The sequence below is a fragment of the Talpa occidentalis genome, unplaced genomic scaffold (assembly GCF_014898055.3).
Source record: "Talpa occidentalis isolate TD23 unplaced genomic scaffold, MPIMG_talOcc4v2.1, whole genome shotgun sequence".
In the NCBI taxonomy this organism is placed as follows: domain Eukaryota; kingdom Metazoa; phylum Chordata; class Mammalia; order Eulipotyphla; family Talpidae; genus Talpa; species Talpa occidentalis.
Window position 1 is genome coordinate 125,940,576 of NW_026555331.1, and position 25,395 is coordinate 125,965,970.

Consider the following 25,395-nt stretch of genomic DNA (forward strand, 5'->3'; position numbering starts at 1 on the left):
CCTCATTGTTCTATCTGAGAAAAATAAAAAATTAACCCCAAAAGCACCCATATGAAGCAAAGGGAATAGAAGAAACAAGACGTGGAACAATCCTGGAGAATGTGGGGTTTTCTGTCGGGACCACTCTTTTCCAGAGATCATGCAGCGAAGGTCCTGGTCCCAGTTTATACCTACTATGCTTAGACTAGTCCACATGTGCCCATGGGTGGATGGGGCAAGAATCAAGAAACTGAAGTTTGGGAACAACCCAAGCACAAAAATCTGATTGCAGAACCATTAAACCAATATACCTGTCACTTGGACTGGGATACAGACGGAGCCTGTGGATAACAAGTCTGAGGCATGAGGTGGGACTGGTGAGACAAAACATTAAGAAAAACTAGGAGAGTTTTCTCACTACTTTCTTCTGCAGAGTCTCTGAGATTGTCATTGGGAAAAACAGCACTTTCTCTGGGAGAGGTGCCAAACCACAACTAAGGACATCCACCTCAATAAACAATGGCAGTAAATGGAGCCATAACCACAAAGGAGGCAGGGGGGTTGAGGTTGGAGATGAGGAAACTGGATGTAAGACAACCACAAGTTGCTAAAGCAATAGAGATCTGCTCCTTTTGAAGATTCTGGAATTATTTGTACATTTTCTACAATGCAGATGTGGGTAACGTGGTAGAAATGTTGTGTGGAGGCTATTAACATGACCTTATTTTTGAATCCTCAGGTTTTTAAACCCCAAAAATATTGTTTATCCTTGGAGATGTCCAGCGCTCCCACAACTCCATTATGTGATGATCCCTAAATCTCTCTTTAGACTTTAACACCCTACTCAGTGCTCAAAATGTAGCTTTTAGAAGATCTTCAACCATTATCCTATGATGGTTACTTTTTTCCAGCACACTAGATCTGGAAAATAAAAAAAACTTCAGTTATTTAATCTCTGTCCTCATATTCCTGGCCTAGAAAAATCTCATTATTATGCTCAGTTACAAATATCATCCATTCGTCAAATGGCTCCCTAGTGCAGTCACAAGTCACTTCCGCCATTTCCATACTGAATCCATAGCACTTCATACAATGACACTTAGCATGTAATGTAACTCTTGTGTACCTCTTTCCACAACTAAGCAGGAATCACTTTTTATCCATTATTATAACCCCTAGTCAAATATATAATCTAACCCCAACTGTTTTTCTAACTGTTTGCTGAACATCTCATCTGATTAAGTCATTCCCCTGTTCAAGATTCTTCACTAGCTTCCCAACACTACCTATAGGGCTATAGATAAAAATCAATAGTCTCACATGATCTACAGGTCACTATCAATCCCCACTATTACAGTTTCTATGAATTAAACTCAACCACAAGCAAAGCCCTATACATAGATTATTTACTCACAACTTCAAAGCATTTTATAAGCAACTATTTCTGCCTGCACTGTTTCCCTCTCTTTCCACATTTTGCCATCTGGTTAACTCATACTTCAAAACAACTCTTGAACCCTGTGGGGCTATCTAACAGGAATTCTTTCCTACCACTCCTCATCTTTCTCCCAATTCCTACCCTCTTTTTCATGAGATGATCAAAACTCCCAAGTTTCCACATCATACCATGTGATTATTTCTGTCACAGAATATTTAAATATGTATTACAATTATTTACTTAACTCTCCCTCCAAAAGTTTACAAACATTTGGAGACCATTCTGTTTCTATGTTTTTAACACCTGGGCATGTAAGGTGAATAACTACTTTTAATGTAAAGAATCAAAAAAAATTAATGAAATTCCCAAAGACTGCCCAAATTATAAAGTCCAAACAGAGTCCCCAGACTCCAGTTACACCTCTATATTTCTCTTCTTGTTTAACAGTATTATCATTCACCCCATACTAGAAGACTATTGAGTCATCTTCAATTTCTAACTCTCTGTGAGTCTCCCATGATGATACTTACCTCCTTCCCAGAAATTCTACTTACCTTTCAAAGTACATCTCAGGTAGTGACTTCTCTGTGAAACCTTCATAAAAATCAAAGAAACAAAAAAATACAACTGCCTTGCAGAAATTAAGAAAGTATAAGGCTGGGGACAGAAGAATCTCCATAGACTCAAATCCTGACACTGGGATCCATCTTTCCCTTACAGATTCACTCAACTACCAACTTTCTAATGTTAATTGTTACAACAAAGTAGCAATATCTTGTAAGCAAAAGATTTATGAAGGGGGGGAAAAAATCCCAGAAGGAAGCATGTCTACTTAAAATCATCAGTCAACACCTGGAGGACCTTGTTTGATTTTACAAAGGAAACAACAAGGCTTTTTTTTTTTTACCTTTCCTCTCCTCCATACAGTTAATTGATCATTTCCATTTGTGACCTCCATTAGCAAGTTATGCAACTCCCAATGACAGCTCTTAACAACTATATTATACATATCTTTCTACATAAACTACTCTTTCACTCAACTGGAAACTTCTCAGATATAGAAACCATGTCATATCCATTTTTGCGTGCCCAGAACAGTGACTAGAAACAGTATTTCAATACTTAAATTTTAAAAAAATTGAAATATTTCCAAAAAGCACATTTAAATAAAATAGTTCCAAGCAATGCACATTACCAAAGCAATATATATATCTCTTTCCATGAAAACATGTTTTAGACAGAGGAAGAAATTTTTGTGTCACATCAACTTAGGCAATTTAAGTCATGGAATAAAGTAGAACAGTGCTTTATTATTATCCATAATGAAATAATGCTAATTACAACAGAATATAACTATTTTCTTCACTGTTCATTTGTGAATATGAATTAACATTTATCATAAAGAAAAACTTTCTGAAATTGAAAAACTGTTCTATACCACTATAAAAACCGTATTTGTCTACACATCAATTTAAAAATTTATTAAAAAGGAAGAACACTGTTACTTCCTGAGTTTTCTATAACAACTTTCAAAAAGAAAAACAATGTGCTAACTTCAAAATGAAAAAATGTATATGAAAAATAAAGAAAATCTCATTTGAATACATCATTTTAGAAAAATTAGTAAGCCATGCTATAACTTAGAAATTTTACATCTTGCTTTGCCTTGTGGGACTGACAGTTTATGCTTCATCAGACAGAGCAGGCAATCTTTCCAAATCAAAGAAGCTATACACATGAAAGCTAAATTAAAAGTCATAAACTTTGGAAACCTGATGTAACCAAGGAATCCATATTTTCTTGTCATCTTGTTAATACTTTAAATTCTAGATTTTCAGAGATTACATCAAAATTATAAGCAATAGAAAATATCCTTTTTTTTTTTAAGTAAAATACCTCAGAGGACCTTTAGTCTAGGAGTTTCCAACTATAACTCAAAATGTGTGACTGTGTCTAGATTTCCACTGGTAAGAGGGAAAACATCTAATCCTAGAGATTAATGACAAAGAACAAAACAAGCCTAACAGCTGCTCTGGCCATCTTCTCCTCAAGGACTTGCTTCCTCATAATCTATTATTTACCTTCTTCCATGGACCCCTAAGGTTGAAAATCAAACAACTAAAACAAGTCTTTCAAAATCCCTTGCTCTAAAGACAGAAAACTCTGTTCAAACCTTGGCTCTGTTTTCTTACTAGCCAGATTACTTCAGAGATGGTATATAACCTTTCTACGCTAATTTCTACATATATAATAAAATGGGGAGTGTACTACTTACTACCTACCTCATAGGGTTGCTATGAGAAATAAATGAGAGGATCCACTGTTCTTAATTAACACAGTGCATGATACAGAGTAAACAGTCAACAAATAAGATGATAGTGATGACAACAGCAGAACAAAGGAAACAAATCCAATATAATAAGTCCTCACTTAACATAATACAGAGGCTCCTGGAAACTGCAACTTAATACAAAAACAGTACAAAGAAAACAATTCCTCCAGGAACTTGATTTCCTTCAAAGTCAGAGGGATTGTCTTTTCTCACCAACACTATAACGAAGTTCAAGTACCTGCTGTATATTGTTTTTCTCCACAAGAAAGAATTATATGTAATTAACAGTATATAAGCTTTACATATTGCCCTTAATGTTTTCTCCTTTTAAATACTAAACTGGAAATCTTCAGGCTGTGTAGCCTACCCTTCATTTCTAAATTCTCAGGGGACAGTTCATTTCTTTTAAGTAAGTAAAGTCAGCTTTTATTTTGGATTTCAATTGTCCTACCTCTAGGAATTAATCCCTCCTCAAATGCATTAGGCACAACTGCTTATATTTTCTATGCCTACAGATTTCTATAAAAATACTGTCTATATTTATGTAATGTCCTATAAAAACATTACATTCATGTTTTAAACTTTCATTTTTTAAATACAAACACAAATGTACACATGTCTAGGGTAAATGGTTTTCAGGCTTTTCTGCCCTCCCACCACTAGGATTTTTAGTCCTACAAACAAATATTAATGTCAAGGTATCCCGAATTCTCAGATTGTGTCTAAGTTCAAATCCTACCATGACAGTTTGAGGGGAATTTATGGCTTGGTTTAGGAAAATAAAAAACTCCCCTAGAGAATTAAATAGAAACATGACAGATCTTACCTTGTAAGATTTAGCTACAGTCATCAATCAGTAAATGGCATTTTCTGGTTTGTAATTTCTTTCTACATATTTTTTTAATTTTAAAAAATGTTCACAGCCTAAAACTCACTACTTAAAAGTCTACCAACAAAGCCTGGTTTTAACCTCACTTCTTGGATAGCAGTGCTTTCAACATTTTCAGGCATCTCCCATACCAGTTATATAAAATATAAAATATTTAAATTTTAAATTGTGTGCTTTTAAATGAGATGGCTCCAATAGTAGCCAGTAGAATCACCGTAGCCCTCAAGCTTCTTTTGAAACTATTATTTTAGAGAAATGACTGAGAGGGAGGGATTGATGGGGGCAATGTTAGTTAAATAGAAAAAACTGAAATAGTACTATTAATTTTAAACTCTTTAGCACTGCAGCACTGACCAGAAAGCATGAAATACAATTAAATTATATTGCAATTATAGAATTATTATATGCCATAATCTGGAAAAACTACAGATAAAATGGTATAAAATGCCATCTTCCCTGGCTGTTCAGGGGCACTATCATTTGTATAGCTTTTAGAGTTCTCGGATTTGTCTCACGACATGTACAGAACAAAATGGACCGTATTGGTACCCAAGTCCACACAAAGCTCTAAGTGAAAAATGGGGCATCCCCCTCAAGTAAAGGATACTTATTACACAAGCCCTTTTTTAATACCTCACCCCCTACAATGACCATCCATCTAATTCAAAATTTTATGTAAACTTTTGACCTTGGGGTCCTTAACCTGGCAGTGGATTAAAAACTAAAGTCATATATGCATTACAATTGAGTGTTGAATGGGAGAAATCCAAAAATAAAGCATCTCAGGAAATTTATGCTTATTAAGTCCTAGAAGCACTGACACTTTATTAGTAAGTATAGGATAATATGCTCTTCACCTGCTCCAATTTCCAAAAGCTCCCCCACAGGACCACCATCTATATCATGAAGATCTTATTAGAAACCCCTCTTTAGGGAGTCACTTGAGAACTGTAAGTGCTGGTCCTGGATGGTCGCCCCACCTGGACTAGACAGGCCTAGTGGGATCTCCCTGCTCACAGGTTAGGACTTTGTCCACGTTCCACATGTGCTAGAAGAGAGGTCTATTTTTCAAGCATGTAAATTAGAGGACAACAGAAAAACAAAGCATGCCTTTGTTAAGGATGCAAAGTTATGAAATTCATTCCTGTTTCCTCATTTATTCATTCATCATTGAAAAATTACTGAATTCCAACTCTGCCAGCAATGTGATTCTTCACCCTTACAAATCCAGAGCCTTTGTAAAAAATAACTTTATTTTAATCTCATCCCCTTATTTACAGACTTATGGTGCTTCAACATTCTCCACTTAGAAGTGGAGTAAATAGTTTCTTCCTCCTTTCAATATTCCTGCATGAAATTTTATTCATATAAAAATAATTTACCTTTCTGTAAATACTAATTTTCTTAATTTTTATTTACAAAGCAAGTCTTTAAAACTGTATTAATACAAATTTTAAGTGGATATAGGCCAGGTTTATTTACCTTGAAAGCATATTGAGTTGCTTTAATTGGTTGACCTGTGTACTCTACAGTGACACATCAACGTTTAACAGGCACTCCCATGTATTGCTTGTACAAATAAAAATCTTTACAAACTATCTGAAAGGCAATTTGACAAAATGCATCTAAAATCTTAAAGGTGGCCTTATTCTTAAGCCTAGAAAAGTCATATTTATGAAGAAAATAAAAAACGTGCTACAATGAATATACCATGATATACATGGTATATTATTTATAACAGTTGAATAATAATAAGAAACTGAGTAAATCAGTAATGGTTGCCGCCAAATGATATATTGATATTAAAAGTCACTAAAAATCTTAAAAAAAAAATCTTAGAAATTTTTCTGTGTATGTTTGGCAAAATAAATTGTGTGTAACAGAGAAATGAAAAAACAAATTGGTAAGATATAATTTAGAGAAGGAAGAGAGAAAAAGAGAAAGGAAAAAAATTGTATATCCAGAAGATCAAAAGGCACATGGACAAATACTTATCATCATTTTTAATAAGGAAAAAACAGGTCAAAACAACAGTGAAATATATCATGAGAACATACCAAAAAGACCCCCAACAACAAGTGCCAGAGAGAATGTGGAGAAAGGGGAACCTATTACACTATTGGTGGGACTGTAATATGTGCAGTCATTATGGAAAGTAATCTGGATTTACCTTTAAAAACTAAAACTTGAAATACTATATGACACAGCCATCCCACTGTTCGGCATCTATCCAAATAACATAAAACCATGAATTCAAAATAATGTATGTTCTATAATGGTTATTGCAGCATAACTTAGAATAGGAAGGACATGAAAACAACCTAAGTGCTCACTGGTAGAGCATTGGCTCAGGAAGATGTGATATATCCACACAATGAAATACTATTCATCCATAAGGAAAGATGAAATGTTGCCCTTCACAGCAAAATGGGAAGAGTTTGAGGAAATTGTGTGCAGTACAGTAAGTCAGAAAAACAAAAACACTAAACATTTACAGAGCAAGTGACTCAACAAAGCAGAATACTTAATAAAAACTTGCAGACCACAATAAATAAAGTGAGGTTTATAAGGTTCAGGGTAGGGGATGGGAGGAGTGGAAAGAAAAGAAAGAGGAGTAAAAAGGATGGTGATGAAAGAAAAAATATAAAAATAATAAATAAAAATAAATGTTCCCATTCACAGCAAGTTCAGGACCCAGAGGAATCTTTAAATTTACCACCCTTTTTAGTATAAGCCAATTCAGTGCCCCTAAAATTTGTAGACTTGCTATTCATCTAACTGGGGTTCATTGCATTACCTCTGTAACTCTTTTCTAGCTAGACCTTTCTCTACTTTGGAACTGCCCCGGCTGCTATAGCACAAAACCCTTGAGACGCTTAAAATCACCTTTGTAGCTAAGAGCATCTACTAAGTAACAACTTGAATCTTTTCTGAGCTCTTAACAAAATGTGTTACCATAAAGATTTGGTATTTACTAGAGGCGACTTCTTACTTTGAGAATCTTTTGTCTGCTAAACACTAGGAATGAGATACAGTTTTAGTTTCTAACACAGAAAGTGCCGGTAACCCTATTTTTCCTCTAATTTCTGCTTTAATTTCATTTCTCTTCTCATACCTTATAAAAAGCTGTAAGAAGTCATTTGACAAATACCATACTCTGCCCAGAAAACTCCTTAGCCAGATTTACAAATTCATTACATACATCTTCTATATTCCAAGTTCCTGTAGGTAAATCTTTAAAAACTGTTTCAGAACCATAAATCATGAGTCACAATCATCCCAATCTCCAATAAACAGCTTCCTCACTTCCTCCCCAACTTCCATTAACAATTTGTCATTTGTCCAGCCTCTGTTAACAATGCCCTCACCATTTTTCCAACTCCAACTACTACCTAGTCCCAAAACCAATGCCACATATTTTAGGTTTTTGTTTTGGCAACACCTCATCATACACCTCATACAAAGTTTGTTCATCATACAAACTTTTATTTCAGTCATCTATTACATCATAACAAACTACTCCAAAGTATGTCTTCAAAGAACCACCTTTTATTTGTTTGTGAACCTGCAATTTGGGTGCTACTCTGAGGGGCAGATCCTCTGCTAGTCTCTGGAAGTCATTAGCATGGCTGCAATCATCTGGAGCTCAGATGGAACTGGAAAGTCCAAGATAGCCTTACTCTCATGTCAAATGATGAACTGAGGCTGATTAGCCAGGAATGCCTCAACTGACCTTCAGCATCTCCTTCAGCAGGATAGCCTGAGTTTTTCACATGTTCCTAGTTTATAAGCGTTTACCAAGCTTCTACTTGAATAACATTTGCTGATGTCTCACTGGCTAAAGTAAGTTACATGGCCAAAGTCAATGTGGGAAAAAACTATGCACATCAATGAGGGAGGTGTGATTAATTGGGAGGAATTACTGTAAAAATCTACAAGGCTCCCATGCTAAGTGAATGGGTCATTCACCCAACTGATATTCTTGTGCTTCCTGTTAGACACTTTTACAACTATGAAAATGAAAGCAGGTTTATATTGTAAAAAGGAAGAGAGAGAAAAAAAAAGGAAAGGTGAAAACAAACTCAAACTAGTTAGCAAAAGTTTAAAAAGTAACTACTGTTAAAGGCATGTGATAAATTATAAAGTATAGCATAGACACTTAAAAATAAAGTAGAAAAACAATAATATGAAAGCTAGGAAGAAATAACAATAAAATTTATAAACTAGTAAGCAAAATATTAAATGACAGATAGTTTTAATTGCTATCACCATTGGTATAAAAGATTTGAAACAATAAAACAAGTTAAACTATCACAAATATAGAATGACAAATTTAACAGCTAAAATATGGGAGTAAAATTAAATATTTTAAAAGGTACGAAGAGTTAGAATTCAAAAGTTTTAACAAAAATGGCATATAGCATTTTTAAACAAAAGAAGTTCCTATGTTTAGCTGTCCCCCAACAATTATTCTCACCCAAGAGTTGGGGCTCTCTGAAAGCAAACAGTTCTCAAATGAGTATTTACAGAGCTTGTCACAATGCAGATTCGAAGATCCTAGGCAAAGACTCAAATCATAGACCTACAATGGGGTTCAGAAATCCTCATGAAAAGAACCCGAAGGCCTAAGTGCCCACACTAACTGCAAGAGAACTTTCTCAGACCCTGGTTTCCTCCTCCTTTACATGGCACTTATTGCTTAAAGCATTTATGACAAGCCCACATTTAAATTTTCAGAATCAAAAGCTAACATGTTCCACTCCCTAGTTATAGCTCAATTTGTGAAGCTTCACCCTCTCAAGGCTCCCTCCAGCAGTAAAGCAGCATTTTTCAAATTACAGTCATGACCAATGAGTGAGTCATAGAATCAATTTAATGGGTTGCGACCAGAATAGAAAATATCAGAGGGCATTGCACATAATGACGATAATTATGGTTTAAGTATTGTTACATGAGACTTTTGTTCCAGTCATGTGTATGTGTGTACAATACAAAACTTTATTACTTAATATGAGTCATGGGTAAGAAGGTTTGAAAATCTCTGCCATAAAGAATATGATAGATTCATCAAAGAGCTAAAAAGTTTTCAGGTGAAGAGTGCAAAAACACCCTCAAAGTCAAAGAAAAAAAAATTTAATGATGATAATTTCATTTTATCTTATTTTGTAAGGTTTAATTATTCAGGCACTTCAATGCTTCAAAGATCAAATTTAATATGCATTTATTCAGCATCCTTCTGAACGGGTAGGTGAGAAGAATACGGTCCCTTTTCTTTCGGAAGCTTACAAAGTAGAGTTAGTTTTAACCCATGAAATAACTAGAGGACTAGATAGAGCACAATAAAAAAGAATTTATAATTAATAAAATTTACCTACTATAAGATTTCAAATAAGTGAATAATGGAATTAAGAAAAGTTATATGAAGAAGATAGGACTTAAGTTTGATCTTTAAAAGGAGCATAAGGTAAGAAAAAGCAGAGAGGAAAAGTTATAGTAATGAGTTTGTTATATAGTAAAAAGAGGCTAATTGCCTATAAAAGAAACCCCCAAAGCCCAGTGCATAACACAATAGGAGTGGATATACTACCCATAGTCATTCAGAAATCCAGTTTCTTTCTATCTTGCAGATCCATCATCTCCTGTGACCTCAGAGTCCTTAAGTGGATCCTTTATATCCCGCCAGCAGACAGGAGAAGAGAGAATATGGATAGATAACAAAGGCAGCTTTTATGAGTCGGGCCTGAAAATGGCATCTCAATTTTACCCATTTTTCCTTGGTCAGTCCTCAGTTAACACTGGACTACTAGGGAAGGTGAAAATATGGCCTTGAGTTAAAAAGGAGTATCTGTGTCCATCAAAAGTCCTCTACAACAGAAATAACCAAGATACAATACAACAAACAAATACAGAAAGAATAAAAGGTAGAAAGAGGACTTAGGAGAAGATAGGACTTTAGTACTTAAAAAATAACACAATTGTGAGTTCCTGGGTTTCCTTTTTGCCTCCCATATATCTTCGATAGGATGCTGGAAAAGCCTGCAGCCTGGAACCAACATCAAGCAGGACAAAAACAGCCTTGGGGGGGGCGGGGTGGCCGGGAATGACACATCTCTCTAGACAAAGGACCAGAAATTTAATGGTCTGGCAGAACAGAAAATATTTTAATAATACCCAACATGATCTAGACAATATCAAAGGAAAAATGGGGCCAATACCACGGTGTAAGTGTGACTGAACAGGGAGTTGGTATTCTAGTCCCACCAGAGGGAGTGACAACAGGCATGTTCCCTTCACTTTCACTGACCTGGCAACAAAGGTTGAAAGAGAGGCAGGCAGTGCTAGTCAGTTGGATCCACACCATGCAATACGAGTCACCAACAAAAGGGAATGAACTATTGATGAAACAACATGGATAAACCACAAAACACATTATGGTATAATAAACAAAGTCACAAAAGACTGCATATTGTATGGTCTATTTATAGAAAATATCCAGAAAAGGCAAATGTATAAAAGAGATCACTGGCTGCCTAAGGCAAAAGTAGGAGTGAGGATTAACTACAAACTGGTGTGAAGGATGCCTCTTTGGCAATGTTCTAAAAGGTGATGACCATAGAACTCCATAAATTTATTTAAAAACATTAAATCAGGCCTCCCTGGTGGCACAAGGGATTAAAGCACCACACTATGAAGAACCACAGCCTCGGCAGCACGAGTTCGATCCCCAGCCAGCCAGGGAGCAACCCACATGGTGAGGCAGACTTCTCCAATTTCCTCCGCTGCTCCCCTCAGCAGTGTATTTCAGTCCGTCTGCCTGTTCTGTTCCCCACTCTGTCTCTGGTGAATCCTCTCGCCCCCTGCATCTCTGGCCTGCACCCCCCTCTTGAATGCATAAATAAATAAATCTTTTAAAAAAATTAAATCACTTACAATGTGAAAATTCAATGGCATATAAATTATTTCTCAACCAAGCTGTTTTTTTTTTTTTTTTTTTAAAAAAAGTATACAGCACAGTGTAATGAACTACCATCTTTAACATCATCAAGACTCAACAATTATTAACTGGGGTCAACCTTATTTCATGTATAACCCACTCAACTTTTCCTCCTCTCATATTATTGTACATCTCAGCTATTACTTAGTTGAACATTTTATAAGATTCATACAATAAAAGATAAGGATTTTGTGTAACTTGCTCATCATACCTTAATAATATATTAAAGCACCAGTGATAAAATCGGCAGTTTGCTTCAACAAATTTGCAGTGCCTTTTATTTCTTTGAACACACTAAATTCAATAGCTGGTAGATCCAATATCTGAAGTCTTGAAGGTTTGATTCTGCTAAAGATTGTTACTCTCACAGTGCTTGCTTCCTTGAGTGATATTTTTACTGTGAGATTATGTTCATCAAACTTTCCATATGCCCAGGAGGACAGTTGATGGCTCCTGTAAGGTGCCTGAAGCTGCTCCAAACCCAGGTCCAGGTAGATTAATATCTCAGTTTACAGTTTTCAATTGCAGTGAACGTGAATTCAAACCTCAAATCTATATTAGGGCTTTCCCCCTCTACTCAGAGCTTCAGCAGGACAGACAATTTTTCTGACAGATTTTGGTACTTGTTTATCCATGCCTAAAGATTTATCTTTGCTGTACTCCTGTCTTAATTCAGGATTTCTCTTCCAACTGCCTTCCCTGTACGAACCTAGGATCTTGTCTTCTGATTCCTCTGTGGTCATTAAAACTGTATTAATTACTGGACAGTAAAATGTAAAGCATTATCAAAGTTAGCTCAGGTCAGCTATAAAACTTAATGGCTGTGTGAACTTAGGTAAGTTACCTCAAATGTCTGCTGTTTTCCAAATATAAAGTTTAGAACTTGAGTCAGTATCTCTTCATGTTCCTAAATCCTATGCATGTGAATCTGAAAAAAGTATTAAATTAAAAAATCTGTAAAAGAAAAGCATTAATATACCAATCAGCAAACATCACAACCAAGAGTATACGGAAGTTGTATGTGTTAAAGAGGCATGATGGATGCAAGCTACTCTCAAATGGTTCAATAACATCGTGTATTTACGCCAATACATGGATAACAGACACATGTATGTGTCTGTATGTGTCTACACATAGAGACATGTATGTATTTGTGTGTGTATATATATGTACAGTGAGAGAGAGTTAGGACAGGAGAGGGAAGAGGGAACAAGACAGGAAGAAAATAAAATATATGTGGAAAAAATATTGAAAACTAGTGAATCTAAGCAGAGAACACATGGAGGTTGCTTGTACTACTATTACAACTTTGCTGTAAGGCTAAAATTACTTTGACATTAAAAACAGTATGTTATGAAGTCAGTGTTTAAATAACAGATATATCCTTGGCTATATGAAACAGATGCATACTGTTACTGTATCAAGGGAAGTAAAGGAAATCCATGAAGGGACATTATAAACTTATCACCCACCAGCTGTTTCAGTATCACATATGTTTGTTGCTATAAATACAAACTGATCTATTTGAATTCTCTATTAATGACAGGTTGCAGAACTACATCAAAGTGCATAATGTCCTAAGGGGTAAAAACCTCAAGTAAGATTTCTGTGCTAAAGGTAATCTGGGACGAGAGCTCACAGGTACGCCAACATTAATTCCTAGCTTCCTCCAAAATCAGCTCCAACCCACCAGGGAGGTAAGAACTCCGAGCAGCCAGCATCAGAGGGACTGTGTGCCCAGTGGCTCACAGCTCTTGGCAGTGCAGATTCAGCAGGTAACATGAAACCCTGAACTCTATCTTAAATGCTGGTGCATAAATCACACCGTATCTGTCTTCTTGAGAATCTATTTGTATCCAGCTTCTTAGAATGGAAAAATAATAATTACAACCAACATTAGCTATTGAATATTAAGCCCACTATAGGTTTTAATTTTTCCAAATAAGAAGGGTGACAGAAAGGAGAAAGGGGGGCGGGGGAAGGGTGAGAGAGAGAAAGAGAGACAGACACAGACTCTTTGTTTTTTGATAGCACTTTTCATTTTAAACTCAGTAGGAAACAAGATAATGACTGCAAAGAGCCAGGTAGGAGTCTAAGAGGTTATTACAAACCAGTTTCTTTGGGATCTATGCAAGCAGCTAAAGGCAAGACAATTTTGAACCAATGAACGTGTTTTATTAATGAATAAAGATGTCAGTACTGATTAAACTCTATTTCCCCTTTCATTCTTTAATTTTCTAATATACTCTGCATAATAATTTTTCTCTGAACTCTGAGTGAGACAGTATTAAGTAGTAAAGTTTTAAGTATTTTCCCCTTTGGTCATTCAAAATAGAGAAAAATAGTATATACAGTATAAAAGTTATGCAGCAATTGTAACTAAAACAGGACAGTGACACTTAAAATTATTTCTTTCACTTACTTTTAAAAGTGTTAAATCTTAATTTTAAATGTAGAAGGCATACACCTTTTATAAGAATCAGTGACCCTGCTGCAGGCATTCTCACTCAAATAAAATCTCAAACTTTGGTGTGAGGTCATTAAACTATTCCTAGGGCACCGTTTTCCTCTAAAAGCCTCTGTAAGCGATTGAATTTCTAATTTGAATAATTAGATTCCACCGACATAAATTCCCTCTGTAGTTTCAATTGTATGCAATATCAGTCTTCATTTCCTGAGTTAAATTAATGTTGGGTAATGTGGTGCTTCTTAAAAAAAAAAAAAAGTGCATCAACTTTCATGATAACCTTTCAGCAACTAGAAGTGATTCATGTGCATTAGTGGGGAATAGGTCAGTATGAATAATTATTAATCAACAATTTGTAATAGTATCCATTTTGTGGAAAGCACTGCAAAAAATATATCTCATCCTAAAATGGCTATACTTATACAACTTTACTTTAAAAAAAAATCATAAGTGAAACCTATTATTCCATTGAAGTCTATCACATCATTAAAAAGTTAATATTCATTTATGACTTATGCCAACTAGCTGAGGCTCCCCATATTTGATCACCTCTATCCATTTAGTGGGAACACCTAATGAATTGTAAATTAATATGGGACAACCTAACCTAAAAAAATGAACCACTAAGTCATGTTTTAAAATTAAAGATTATTTTATTTTTTTTACTTTTTAAATTTTTATTTAATATATTTTTACATCATTTTTCATTTTTGTACAATGTATGTGTTTTTGTTATCGTTATAGTCCCCATACAATTCTTTCTTTTTTTATTAATTTAAATTTTATTTTTATATTCCCCTTATTTTTACCCCAAGCCCTCCTTTCCCCGCCCCCCACCCCCCACAGAGTGTCTCTGGTTCATAGTTATTTGTTGATTTTGACATTTTCTTTCTTATAGTTATTCTTTTTCCTGGTCCCTTATTTAAGTTTTCTAGATTCCTGCTATGAGTGAGACCATCCGGTATTTTTCTTTTTCTTTCTGGCTTATTTCACTGAGCATGATCCCTTCCAGTGCCATCCATGTTGCTGCAAATTGCATGTGTTTATCTTTTTTGAATGCTGAGTAATATTCCATGGTGTATATGTACGAACTCTCCTGCACTGTTGGTGGGAGTGCAAACTGGTCCAACCACTATGGAGAGCTGTGTGGAGATTTCTGGACCTACTAAACATAGAGATTCCATATGATCCAGCAATTCCACTCCTAGGTATTTACCCAGAGGACACAGAAACATCAATTCCAAAGATACCTAAACCCCTATGTTTATAGCAGCACTATTTACAATAGCTAAGCTTTGGAAACAACCCAAATGCCCAAAAATAAAGATTATTTTAAAGGGGAAGTCCCAAAATGAGCTTCACCAATTAAAATTCTAAGCCAACAGAATTTTTGAAAAACCTTAGATAGCTCTTACCTAAAATTTGTTACTCAAAGTGCATAATACAGTGTTGTTGTAACAGTATTTACTCAGTAAGTTCCAAAGGACTAATACTGAATGTTCTCTTAATGAGAGTAACTCCTTCAGTTCTTAGATTTCCTTAAATAACATGTTTGTAAGTTGCACACTGACCTTTATGAAAAGCCACTCAAAAATAATGGTCCAATTAGTCCTGGGCTATTTCAAACCCAAAGATAGTTAAAATAGATCAATCCATTTAAAAATTTAGTGATGCCGAATTTCAATCTAGTCCAATTTTGTCAATCTTGAACTACAAAGATTAGAGTCATTTTAGGTAGACATAAATGTAAAAAAACAACATTTTAGATTACTTCTGAAATTAGCCTTATGTCCTTGGAGACACAGTGGTCATGGGAGATTTATTGACCTACTCACAACCCTTCCTCCCTTTCCTCCCCTCCCCAGTGTTGCCATGACTTCCCAGTAGCCCAGTAGGTGAAACAGTGATCTCACCGGCTGGTTTGCCATGTGACTTGCTGCGACCATTGGAATGTGTCAAGAAGAGTAGAGTGGAAGTTCTGAACTGAGGCTTTAAGAGGTTTTGAGTGTTTCCACTCGCCTTATTATGCCCTACTATCCCCTACAAAAATAACACACCTTAGGCAGCCATGACTCATTCAGTCTCTACCCCATAATGAGAGGTACATGAAACAGAATGAACCAAACCTATAGTGTACTTATTACAGTCAATCCACAGAGTCATGATCCAGAAATGAAGATCTGTATATAAACAACAAAATTCTGGGGTTGGTTTGTTACCATACTAAAAGTTAATATCGTGGCCAACAAAAAGAGGGTTTAAGGTATTGTTTTCTGGTACCGCTTATGTTTAGTCAATAATAATAATGCTAATAACCTTACCAAGTGTCATGGCCAGTAAAGTCAGGATGATTGTTCCTTTTGAAGGCAGAGTTCATACTCAGCATACCAGAGATTCACTTATTTATTTGCTCACTTATTCTATTTCTCAATAAGTATTTATTATGTGCTAAAAATTTTAAGTAAAAATTATTGTAGCTGTTCTGTTAAAAATAAATTAATTAGAGGCCTCCCTGGTGGCACAAAGGGTTAACACGGCAGCCTGTGAAGCTGTCCACAGCCTCTGCAGCACGAGTTCAACCCCTGGCTGGCCAGGGAGCAATCCACACGGCGCTGCAGACCTCTCCTCACTCGCCCGCTGCTCCCCTCAGCAGTGTACTGTGGTTGATCTGCCTGTTCTGTTCCCCACTCTGAGTCCTGTGAATCCTCTCAGCGCCCCCCATACACTGTCGCACCTCTGGCCTGTACTCCAGCTCTTGTATGCATAAGGAAATAAATCTTTAAAAAATAATAAAAATAAATTAATAAATTAAATTAAATTTCCAGATCCATTCTCCAAAACAGTATGCTAAACCAAACAAGTTTTCATTTCTGGATGTATCAGGCACTGGCCACACATCTTTGTGACAGCTAGACATCTTCTGTATTAATCTCATCTAAAGATGTATCTATCAGTCAGGATTAATGATTCTTGAGCCTCCTTTGCTGAAGTAAAATTACTTGTACCTGATTTGTCATCCCCCCATAGCACCTAATACAATATTTTGCACTTACTAGCTATTAACTGACTCCTCATTTCAACTCACAGTTACCAATGTTTTCATTATGGTCCATATCTCAAACAACATCATGAGTCACAAAATTATTCATCTATTGAAATGACAGAAATGATTAGATATGATCTTTCTACCTGAATACATGGGAGTACAGTACTACTCACTGAATGAAGTTCAAGATAAACTGCGCCAATAAGAAATCCTTCAAAACGGTACACAGATCCCTTCCATGAACACTGATATGTAGAATTTATGGCTAGGTGACATATACACAAACGTGCAACAGAGATGTACACTCAAGGGTACAGTTCTAAGGGAGATTTCACCAAGAGGCCTCTCAACCCCTTCTCTGGAGCACTTTGCTGTCCTCAGTCCCTTTACCACCAGTCCTCTCTCCAGTTCTCTGACTTTCTCCATCAACCTCTGCCACCCAATTAATCTATTATTTTCTTTCCTTTCCTCTACTTTTTTTCTTGCTTGTTTCTTGATTTTCTGTCTTCCTTTCATACATCTAATCTTTGGTATAAGAAGACATCACTATACATTCGAGTACTCCTCCCCTTTACAACAAATCAACCAACTGCCAAAAAGCAGATATAATTTTCAGGCTGCAGAGTCAATAAAAGCAGGTGTGTTCCTTGCAGGATGCTTAGGGACTTACAGAGATCTCCACACACCTCGCCAGCTATTTTAGTACTTGCATCATTAGAGAAATTTAAAGACAAGATTTTTTTCCAAAATTCTGCTGAACTCCATGATCTAAACATGTTCAGCTCATCAAAGCTGTACAGTAGAAAAGATGTCTTAAAATATGCTGAATTAATTAACTACCACATCTCATCACAGCAATTTCTGCATGTAAATAATTTTGATTATGATTTAGTCATATCTAATGAAATTATAAATAATCTGTTATGCCGAGAAGCAGACTAAAATCCTAAAATACAGACCAACTATAATAAACATATATTTTTCCTTTCTTCCTAAAATATATTTTCCCCTTTATTCTGAAAATAGCACCCCCCTTTTTCTGGAAAATGTCATTCCTACTTCAACTTAAAAGTCCATGGAAGGCGATTCAATATAATCTCCCATTTTCTTATTCAGCCACAGGCCTGGGGTATGCACCTGTCCAAAGCTGGACCAATCATGGCACCCTAAGCTGCTGGCAAAAGTTGATCTTGTACTTGTATAGGCTAGGGTGTGTGACTCAAGCTAAATCAATCAGTCCTTCCTCTGTGTTTTCAAAACTGAAATTAAGACCAAAAAAAAAAAGAGCTCTCTCAGTGATGAGATTGGGCATCTTAAGGCATGAGAGGTGCCAGCAGCCATGTGCTCTGCATAGTGGAGAAAGCTGGTCCTAGAGCACGAAGCCAAGAAGTAGAGAGAAGCAGATATTAGAAACAGAGAGAAGACTGAGCACCCTGGCAGTGCTCAAGTCCTTGGATCAAGTTGTCCCTGACAATTGCCACACTCCTGCCTTCCGCCTGGTTACATAATAAATTTCCAATAAATTTGCCTATATATCTAAGCCAATTCAAGCTGTTTTTCTGTAACCAGTAGCACAGGAAATTGTACACAGTACACTAAACAGACTCCAAGGTAACAAATTTGACTTTTGGAAGGTGAGGTCCAGAAATACTGCACGAAATTCTAATGTATCTGCAGCAAACTTGGCATTCATCAACAGACTGGCATTTAAGAATGACACTACTTACTTTACACTTCTAACAAGGATAAACCTTGCCTTTTCATAAGATGATAAATTTCTTGAATTTTGCAGTGAATTTTCTTAGCTCTTAGCACATACCATGAACATAGATGTTGAGTGGGTATAAACTGGGCTAAAAACATGAAAACTGGGATATTATGATTGCCACGTGATCCTCTGGAATATCATCAGATCCAGGTAAGGTTTTGTGTTCTGCAAAAATTCATCTCAAGAGAGTGATCATTGTGTAGTCCAATTGCACTAATAAAATTGGAGAAAATTATTATTAATGTGATTATTTATTACCAAAAGAAATATACCTCTGGATATATTAAAAGGGATCCAGGCCCCCAAAAAAGGATATAGGTAGCTGTGGAAAAGACAATTTTAATCTCAGATAAAGGATCTGACTCAAAACTCAGGAAGGGAAAATAAAACTAGTTTTCTCTGAGGTCTGGGTCTAAGAAGCGGCCAGGAATTCAAAATTAAAGATGTAGGAATTGTAAATTAAAGCAACTATCTGTATTAAATGTATTAAATTGCATCTAGGAATAAAACCATGTACCTAAAAATCCTGTCCTATGTTGGTAGTACCACATAAGAATATATTTATATTCAAATATTCATATAAGTGACCAGTTTGCTTTGGGCTGATGATGCCACTATGGAGAGAATCTGAGAGACAAGGTCTGCGCTCAGAATACCCTGGCCAAGGCCTTACTACTCTTAAGTGATGGAAATAGAAGTAAATGTCCTACTCTGCACCTTTAGCTCACACAAAGAATATACAGTCTAAGAATCTCACTGGCCAGAATGCAAGAAGAAATTTGTTTTTCAATACAAACTGCAATAAATAAAGCAAATTCACTTTAATTCCTTAAAACAGATGTTTACACCCTTAACTAGTTCTAAGTAACCCAAAAACAAAAGAATCTAAGTTGATTTATTACCTGTATGACTTTGAATTCTGATAGTCATTCATTTTAAAGTTTTTAATTAAGCTTATATATTCATTTTATTTCCTTCACACAGCTATTTAGCACAATGCATAAATTTCAAACATACTAAGAACAAACAAAAAAATCATATTAAAAACCCAATTTCTTCTCAATTGCACAAACTTACTTAAACAGCTAGGTTCTAAACATCGAGTTTAGAAAAATAAAGTTTTCTCTAAGTTATTCAAGAGGACTATTCACGTATAACTTTTGTAAATCTACTCTCCAAAGTTCTGCACTTAACCTTTTCAATCAGCAACATGCTTAAAGAACACTAGAATACATGAGATCAGTGCTCCAGATTTTTCTGCCCACTCAAAGTGTGTGTGTGTGTGTGTGTGTGTGTGAACAAAGTAACTGAATTGCACCCAAACTCATCCTGCAATCATACTAATAAACTGCGCTTAAAAAGATTTTCAAAAATGGAGACTTACACTTTTTAAAATCCTAGGCCACCACAGAAAATGGTGTGTCATTCAGCAAAATTCTTCAGCGACTACATTTATAATTCCCTCAACAAAAAAAAAAAAAAACCTACAGATTCAGAAATCCTTCTGATAGTTATTTTTCTTCATCTCTACTCTGATTATAACATAACTGCATTAGGAGACCTTATGAAGAAATTTATTAAAATTAATTTTAAGTTCAAGAACTTTTTCAAGACTTTTCATTTCCCAGCATGAAAATAGCACATAAAAATTTCATTTCTAGTACTTGAGAAACAATGAGCACACGTTTTGACAAAGGAAGTTGTATTTTTTGTTACCTGCATGGATGCTCCTTCCACCCTTGCCACACAGGCAACACGATCCAGGAAAGTCACTGCCACAGGCACTGCCACAAAGAAGCCTTTACAGAAGGCCTTCAAGTATCTTTTCACCCAGCCTTGTGACTGTGCCATACCTAAAAACACAAAAGAAACAAGTATGACATCAGCCTCCGAAAAAGGCGAAAATGAAAACAGCATAAGAAAAGTAAGAGTTAAGGGAGAACAACCTCATCTAGATACATATATTTCACACTGATCCTTGTAGCCATTAGAAAAATTTTACCTTAAAATCCCAAAGGTAAACACATGAATGCGGGAGAATTCTTTTTAGTAGCTGAAGCCCACATGATAATTTCAGTGGAAAATTTCTAATCATGCAGCAATAAGGAAAAAAATAAACATTCCAAAAGTAAATCTTTTTCTGTTGCTAACTAAATATTATGTGGAGAAGCTCCTTATCCCGATACCTGTTCTCTTCTATAGTATTAGATGTTTTAGTGGGACACATGGCTGCCCAGCCTCCCTTGCAGCTGTGGGTAACCATATGACTAGATTAATGAATTTTATATGAGCAGAAATTATATACTTGCACATTGTGCTCTTAAAAAGAGCATGCCCTTTCTGTTCTTTTTCCCATTTTATACCTGTGATTACAAGGTAGCTTGGAGAAGTAGGAGAAGGAGTAGTCATCTCAAAATATAAGACTAAGCAACAAAATAGAAGTTATGGAGGTACCATAACTGCCCTGCATTGCTTACACTCAAGCTATCAAATGAGAAATAAATCACTTTCCAACATGTTCAAACTACAATATTGGCTTTTGTTATAGCAGCCCAAACTGATCCAAACTAATACAAAATCTAATGAGACCAGAGGAAAAAAAAATCACTTCATGTGAATTCAATAGAGCTAATTACCAACCCTTATTTAGCTCTCTAGCCACTTGCTGAATTTCCAGATTTTCTCAAGATCCCTTAACTATCTCAGGCAATGAAAAACAAAACAGTATGAGATCAAAATATGTAATGCAACTAGACCCTAATTGTTTGTCTATTCTATTTCATTGGATGGAATAAGATGGATACAGGAGAACAAATTATTCTAGTGGTCAAGATAAAGAGAAGATTAAAGTGACAAGACTAAAAATGTATGAACAATGACAGAAGAGATATGAGAAGACGTGTCAAAAGGCAAGAGTGATCTATCAAAGCACTCTATTTTGCCACCCCTTGAGTTACACACTAGTACTGAAGTCATGCTCAGAGTCAATTCCCCATTTACTCAGTCTCACTAAATGCAAGGCCATAGTTTAGTTGCTAGGGATATAGGAGTGAAGAGGCAGCTAGACACAGTCCTTGTTACCTCCACCGTTATACACCTGTAGGGGCAGGAAAGACACAGGGCAGGTTTTCTAGGATCCCATGCAGATGGGGTAAAGGAGGAGTCAGAGTCCTTGGTGGCTTTTGCAGGTTTTTTATTTAGATTTACCATGTACATGGCAGGCAGGAGTGCTGGAGGGCCAGAAGGCTGGCAGGACTCCCAGCCCCCAGCAAGTCTTCATTCTATCTGGGCTTTCTGGCGTTCTCTCGGGTTCTCTCTGCTTCTCTGCTCTCCTGCGTCTCTGCTTCTTTTTCGGCTTCTCGTTCGGCTTCTACTCTTGGCTTCTGCTGGCATCCCCGTGACGCCGCCCTTAAAAACCCAGTCTTAGCCCAGGTGAATCCCATCTACCTATCCCACACCCTACTCCAGGTGCCCGCCATCAGGCATGCATTCAGGACAGCAAGAATCCGTCATCTATCCTGATGGCGGGAGGACAGAAAAGCCTGATTTTTTACCTTACCCTACAACACCCAAAGGAGACTGTCCTTAACTAAATACCTCCTGTGAAAATGAGCATTAGAAAGACCCAATGTCCCTGAAGTACAAGCAGGGAAAACTCTCCACCAGAAAATGATTGAGAAGAGTCTTCCAAAAGAAAAGTCATTTGAGGTAAGACCTGAGCATTTCAGGCAAAAGGAGCAGCATTTGTGAAGACTTAGGGGCAAAATAAAAAGTGCAATTTGATTGGAGTATATGCAAAATTTATTATATTAACTCTAAATTTTTATTCAGTAAACATATACTTATCGACAGCCAAACACCAAGCTAAGGGCAGAAGATATAAAGATGGCTAAGTATACAGTCTGTCATTTAAAAAAGTCAGTAAACAAAATTACATTTTCTATGTAAATGTATATAAGCAGATAAAGCATTTAAAATAGGACATTATTAATGTTTTATTTGCCTAATAAACACCTATATGTCACTTGTATAATTAAAAAGTATAGAGGGGAACAACAGCTTTATCAAAATGCTAACTCTGGTTAATTCTAGATGTTGGGAATGAAGAAGAGGACTATTTTTTTCTTTGAACTTTTTTTTTTAATATTAGAAACCAACATAAAGACTGTCTTAAGAAGTCATTTTAATATAGAGATAATAAGGAGTAGGAATAGTCTTTATCTAGTTACCATCGTGATAAATAAACCTCACTTTCTCATTTCAGTCTCTGTTGCACTGAATAGGGCAAAAAATTTTAAGTAAGATTCTTCCCTATATATAGATCAATCAGTATATTTAACTGACTACCATTCTTTTATGTAGTCAATGCAGGTTACAACAGACTATAGCAAGTTTTTGAAAACCTGAGAGTTTAAAGAACCTTAGAAATTCTTTTTTTTTTTTTTTAATAGAGGCATGCTTTATTTATTTATTTTATTTGTTTGTTTGTTTTGTTTATACAAGCACTGGGTACAGTCAGAAGCGCGGGAGGGTGAGAGAATTCACCAGAGCCAGAGCGGGGAGCAGAGCAGGCAGAAGGACCGAAGTACACTGCTGAGGGGAGCAGCGGGCGGCAGGAGAGGTCTGCGCGCCATGTGGGACCCTCCTCCGGTGGCCAGGAAGCAGCTGGGGATCGAACCGGCGCCGCAGAGGCCGCGGGTAGCTTCGCAACCCAGCGCTCAACCGCTGCGCCACCGGGGAGGCCCTAGAAATTCTTATCTTTCTACCCACACACAGTAATAAGCACTTCAGTTCAAATAGGAAAAAAAAGGCTGACAATTCATTGGACAACCAATCTGACGACTTAACTATTTTAAATTTAAAAAAAAAAAAGCTGGCTTTAAACACACAAATCTATGCTTACTTAAATAATAAGCAAAAATACATTTTCCTAAAATTAATGCATTTCCTTTTCTATATAAGTTGTGTAGGGTCAGGTAAAAGGTATCAGGCTTTTCTGCCCTCCCGCCATTAGGATAGATGACAGAACCCTGCGGTCCTGAATGCATGCCTGATGGCGGGCACCTGGAGTAGGGTGTGGGCATAGGTAGATGGGATTCGACTAGGCTTTTAAGGGCAGCGTCACGGGGACGCCAGCAGAAGCCGAGAGAAAAGCAAAAGAAGCAGAAGCCGATAGAAGGCCAGAGAGCCCAGAGTGAAGACCTGCTGGAGGCTGGGAGGCCTGCCACCCTACCGGCCCCCCAGCGCCCCTGCCTGTCGTGTACCTGGTAAATCCCAATAAAAGCCTGCAAAACCACTGAGAACTCTGATTCCTCCTTTACCGGGTCTGCTGGTTCATAGAAAACCTGCTCAGTGGCCATTCCTGCCTCTACAGTTGCCAAGGAATCACTGGGGTGATCTGGTCTTATGTTCAGACCTTATATTAATTTAAACCATCATAGTACTAAGTACTATTTTGCAATCATGCTAGGCCAGGTTACCTGCATGGATGTCGGTTCGAGCAATTTGAAGGAGAATTTTGGAAGCCTTGGCATCATTTTCACAAGTTTTAATGATAAGCAGAGGAAACAAGCCAGCAGGGAGACAGGTACTTGAGCCCCCTTCCCAGGGTAATATTGCCCTTTTATCCCCTCCCTCCTAAGCACAGGTGTGCACACTTGCACATGCACACACATCCATGCTCCAAGTATCCACAATCAGGCACCCATGCCCCACACCCATGCACCTGCTTTAACACGATCAAAGCCACAGGTGATATCCACAGAGGCCAATGGTATAAAAGCCTGACCAACTTCATTTACCCTACAAGCTCCTAGTATCCATTTCTGTGAAAAAATTTCACAGAAGCAATTACAATGTGGTAATAAAATCATCCCTGGCCAAAAAAAAAAAAAATTAGGGGGGGATAATTTTTATCAGTAACTTCATTCTTCAGGTAACCACACAAGTCATTTAAGTTCAAAACATTACTCCTGAGGAAATTACTGCTTTAAGCAGTAGGCACACCTGGCTCATTGCTTAAGTACTTGAACTGAAAATATTTTAAATAAACTTTCAGAGTCCATGGAAATCATATTTGCCACCTGGTAATTAACACCTGCAAGTGAAGGTTCTGACAAAGCTGACTTCAGCCACATGATGACCTGTACTCAAAGCCTCTTTGCAATAATGATTTGTTATAGTTTGACCATGCATGAGTTCATGTAAAATCTCTCTTAAATTCACTATTTTAGCCTGTACAAAGTCACCAACCACTCAATGACCAGGTAGAAAAATATACAAGGTAATAAATAAACCTTAAGTTGTCCAAATTATAAAAACTATTTTAAAATGGTATAGAACATTTAAAGGTAAAGGAAAATAATAAATTACAATGCAGTATCTTATATAAAATGTAATTTTCTTTTTTTATAATCATGATTTTTATTTTATTTTTTTAATAAATTTTATTTTTATATTCCCCATACAATTGCAACACCCTT

General features: G+C 36.4%; 1 protein-coding gene across 9 annotated transcripts in view; it reads right to left on the minus strand.

The window, feature by feature from the left end:
* Positions 1–25,395, minus strand: part of IMMP2L (inner mitochondrial membrane peptidase subunit 2) — a 732,784-nt gene that overhangs the window by 675,623 nt on the left and 31,766 nt on the right. For all 9 annotated transcript variants that reach the window (XM_054692558.1, XM_054692555.1, XM_037511708.2 and 6 more), the window contains one exon: positions 20,630–20,766. In XM_054692558.1, coding sequence (XP_054548533.1) covers positions 20,630–20,764 — 135 coding nt within the window. In that variant the 5' untranslated portion in view covers positions 20,765–20,766. The remainder of the gene's footprint in view (positions 1–20,629; positions 20,767–25,395) is intronic.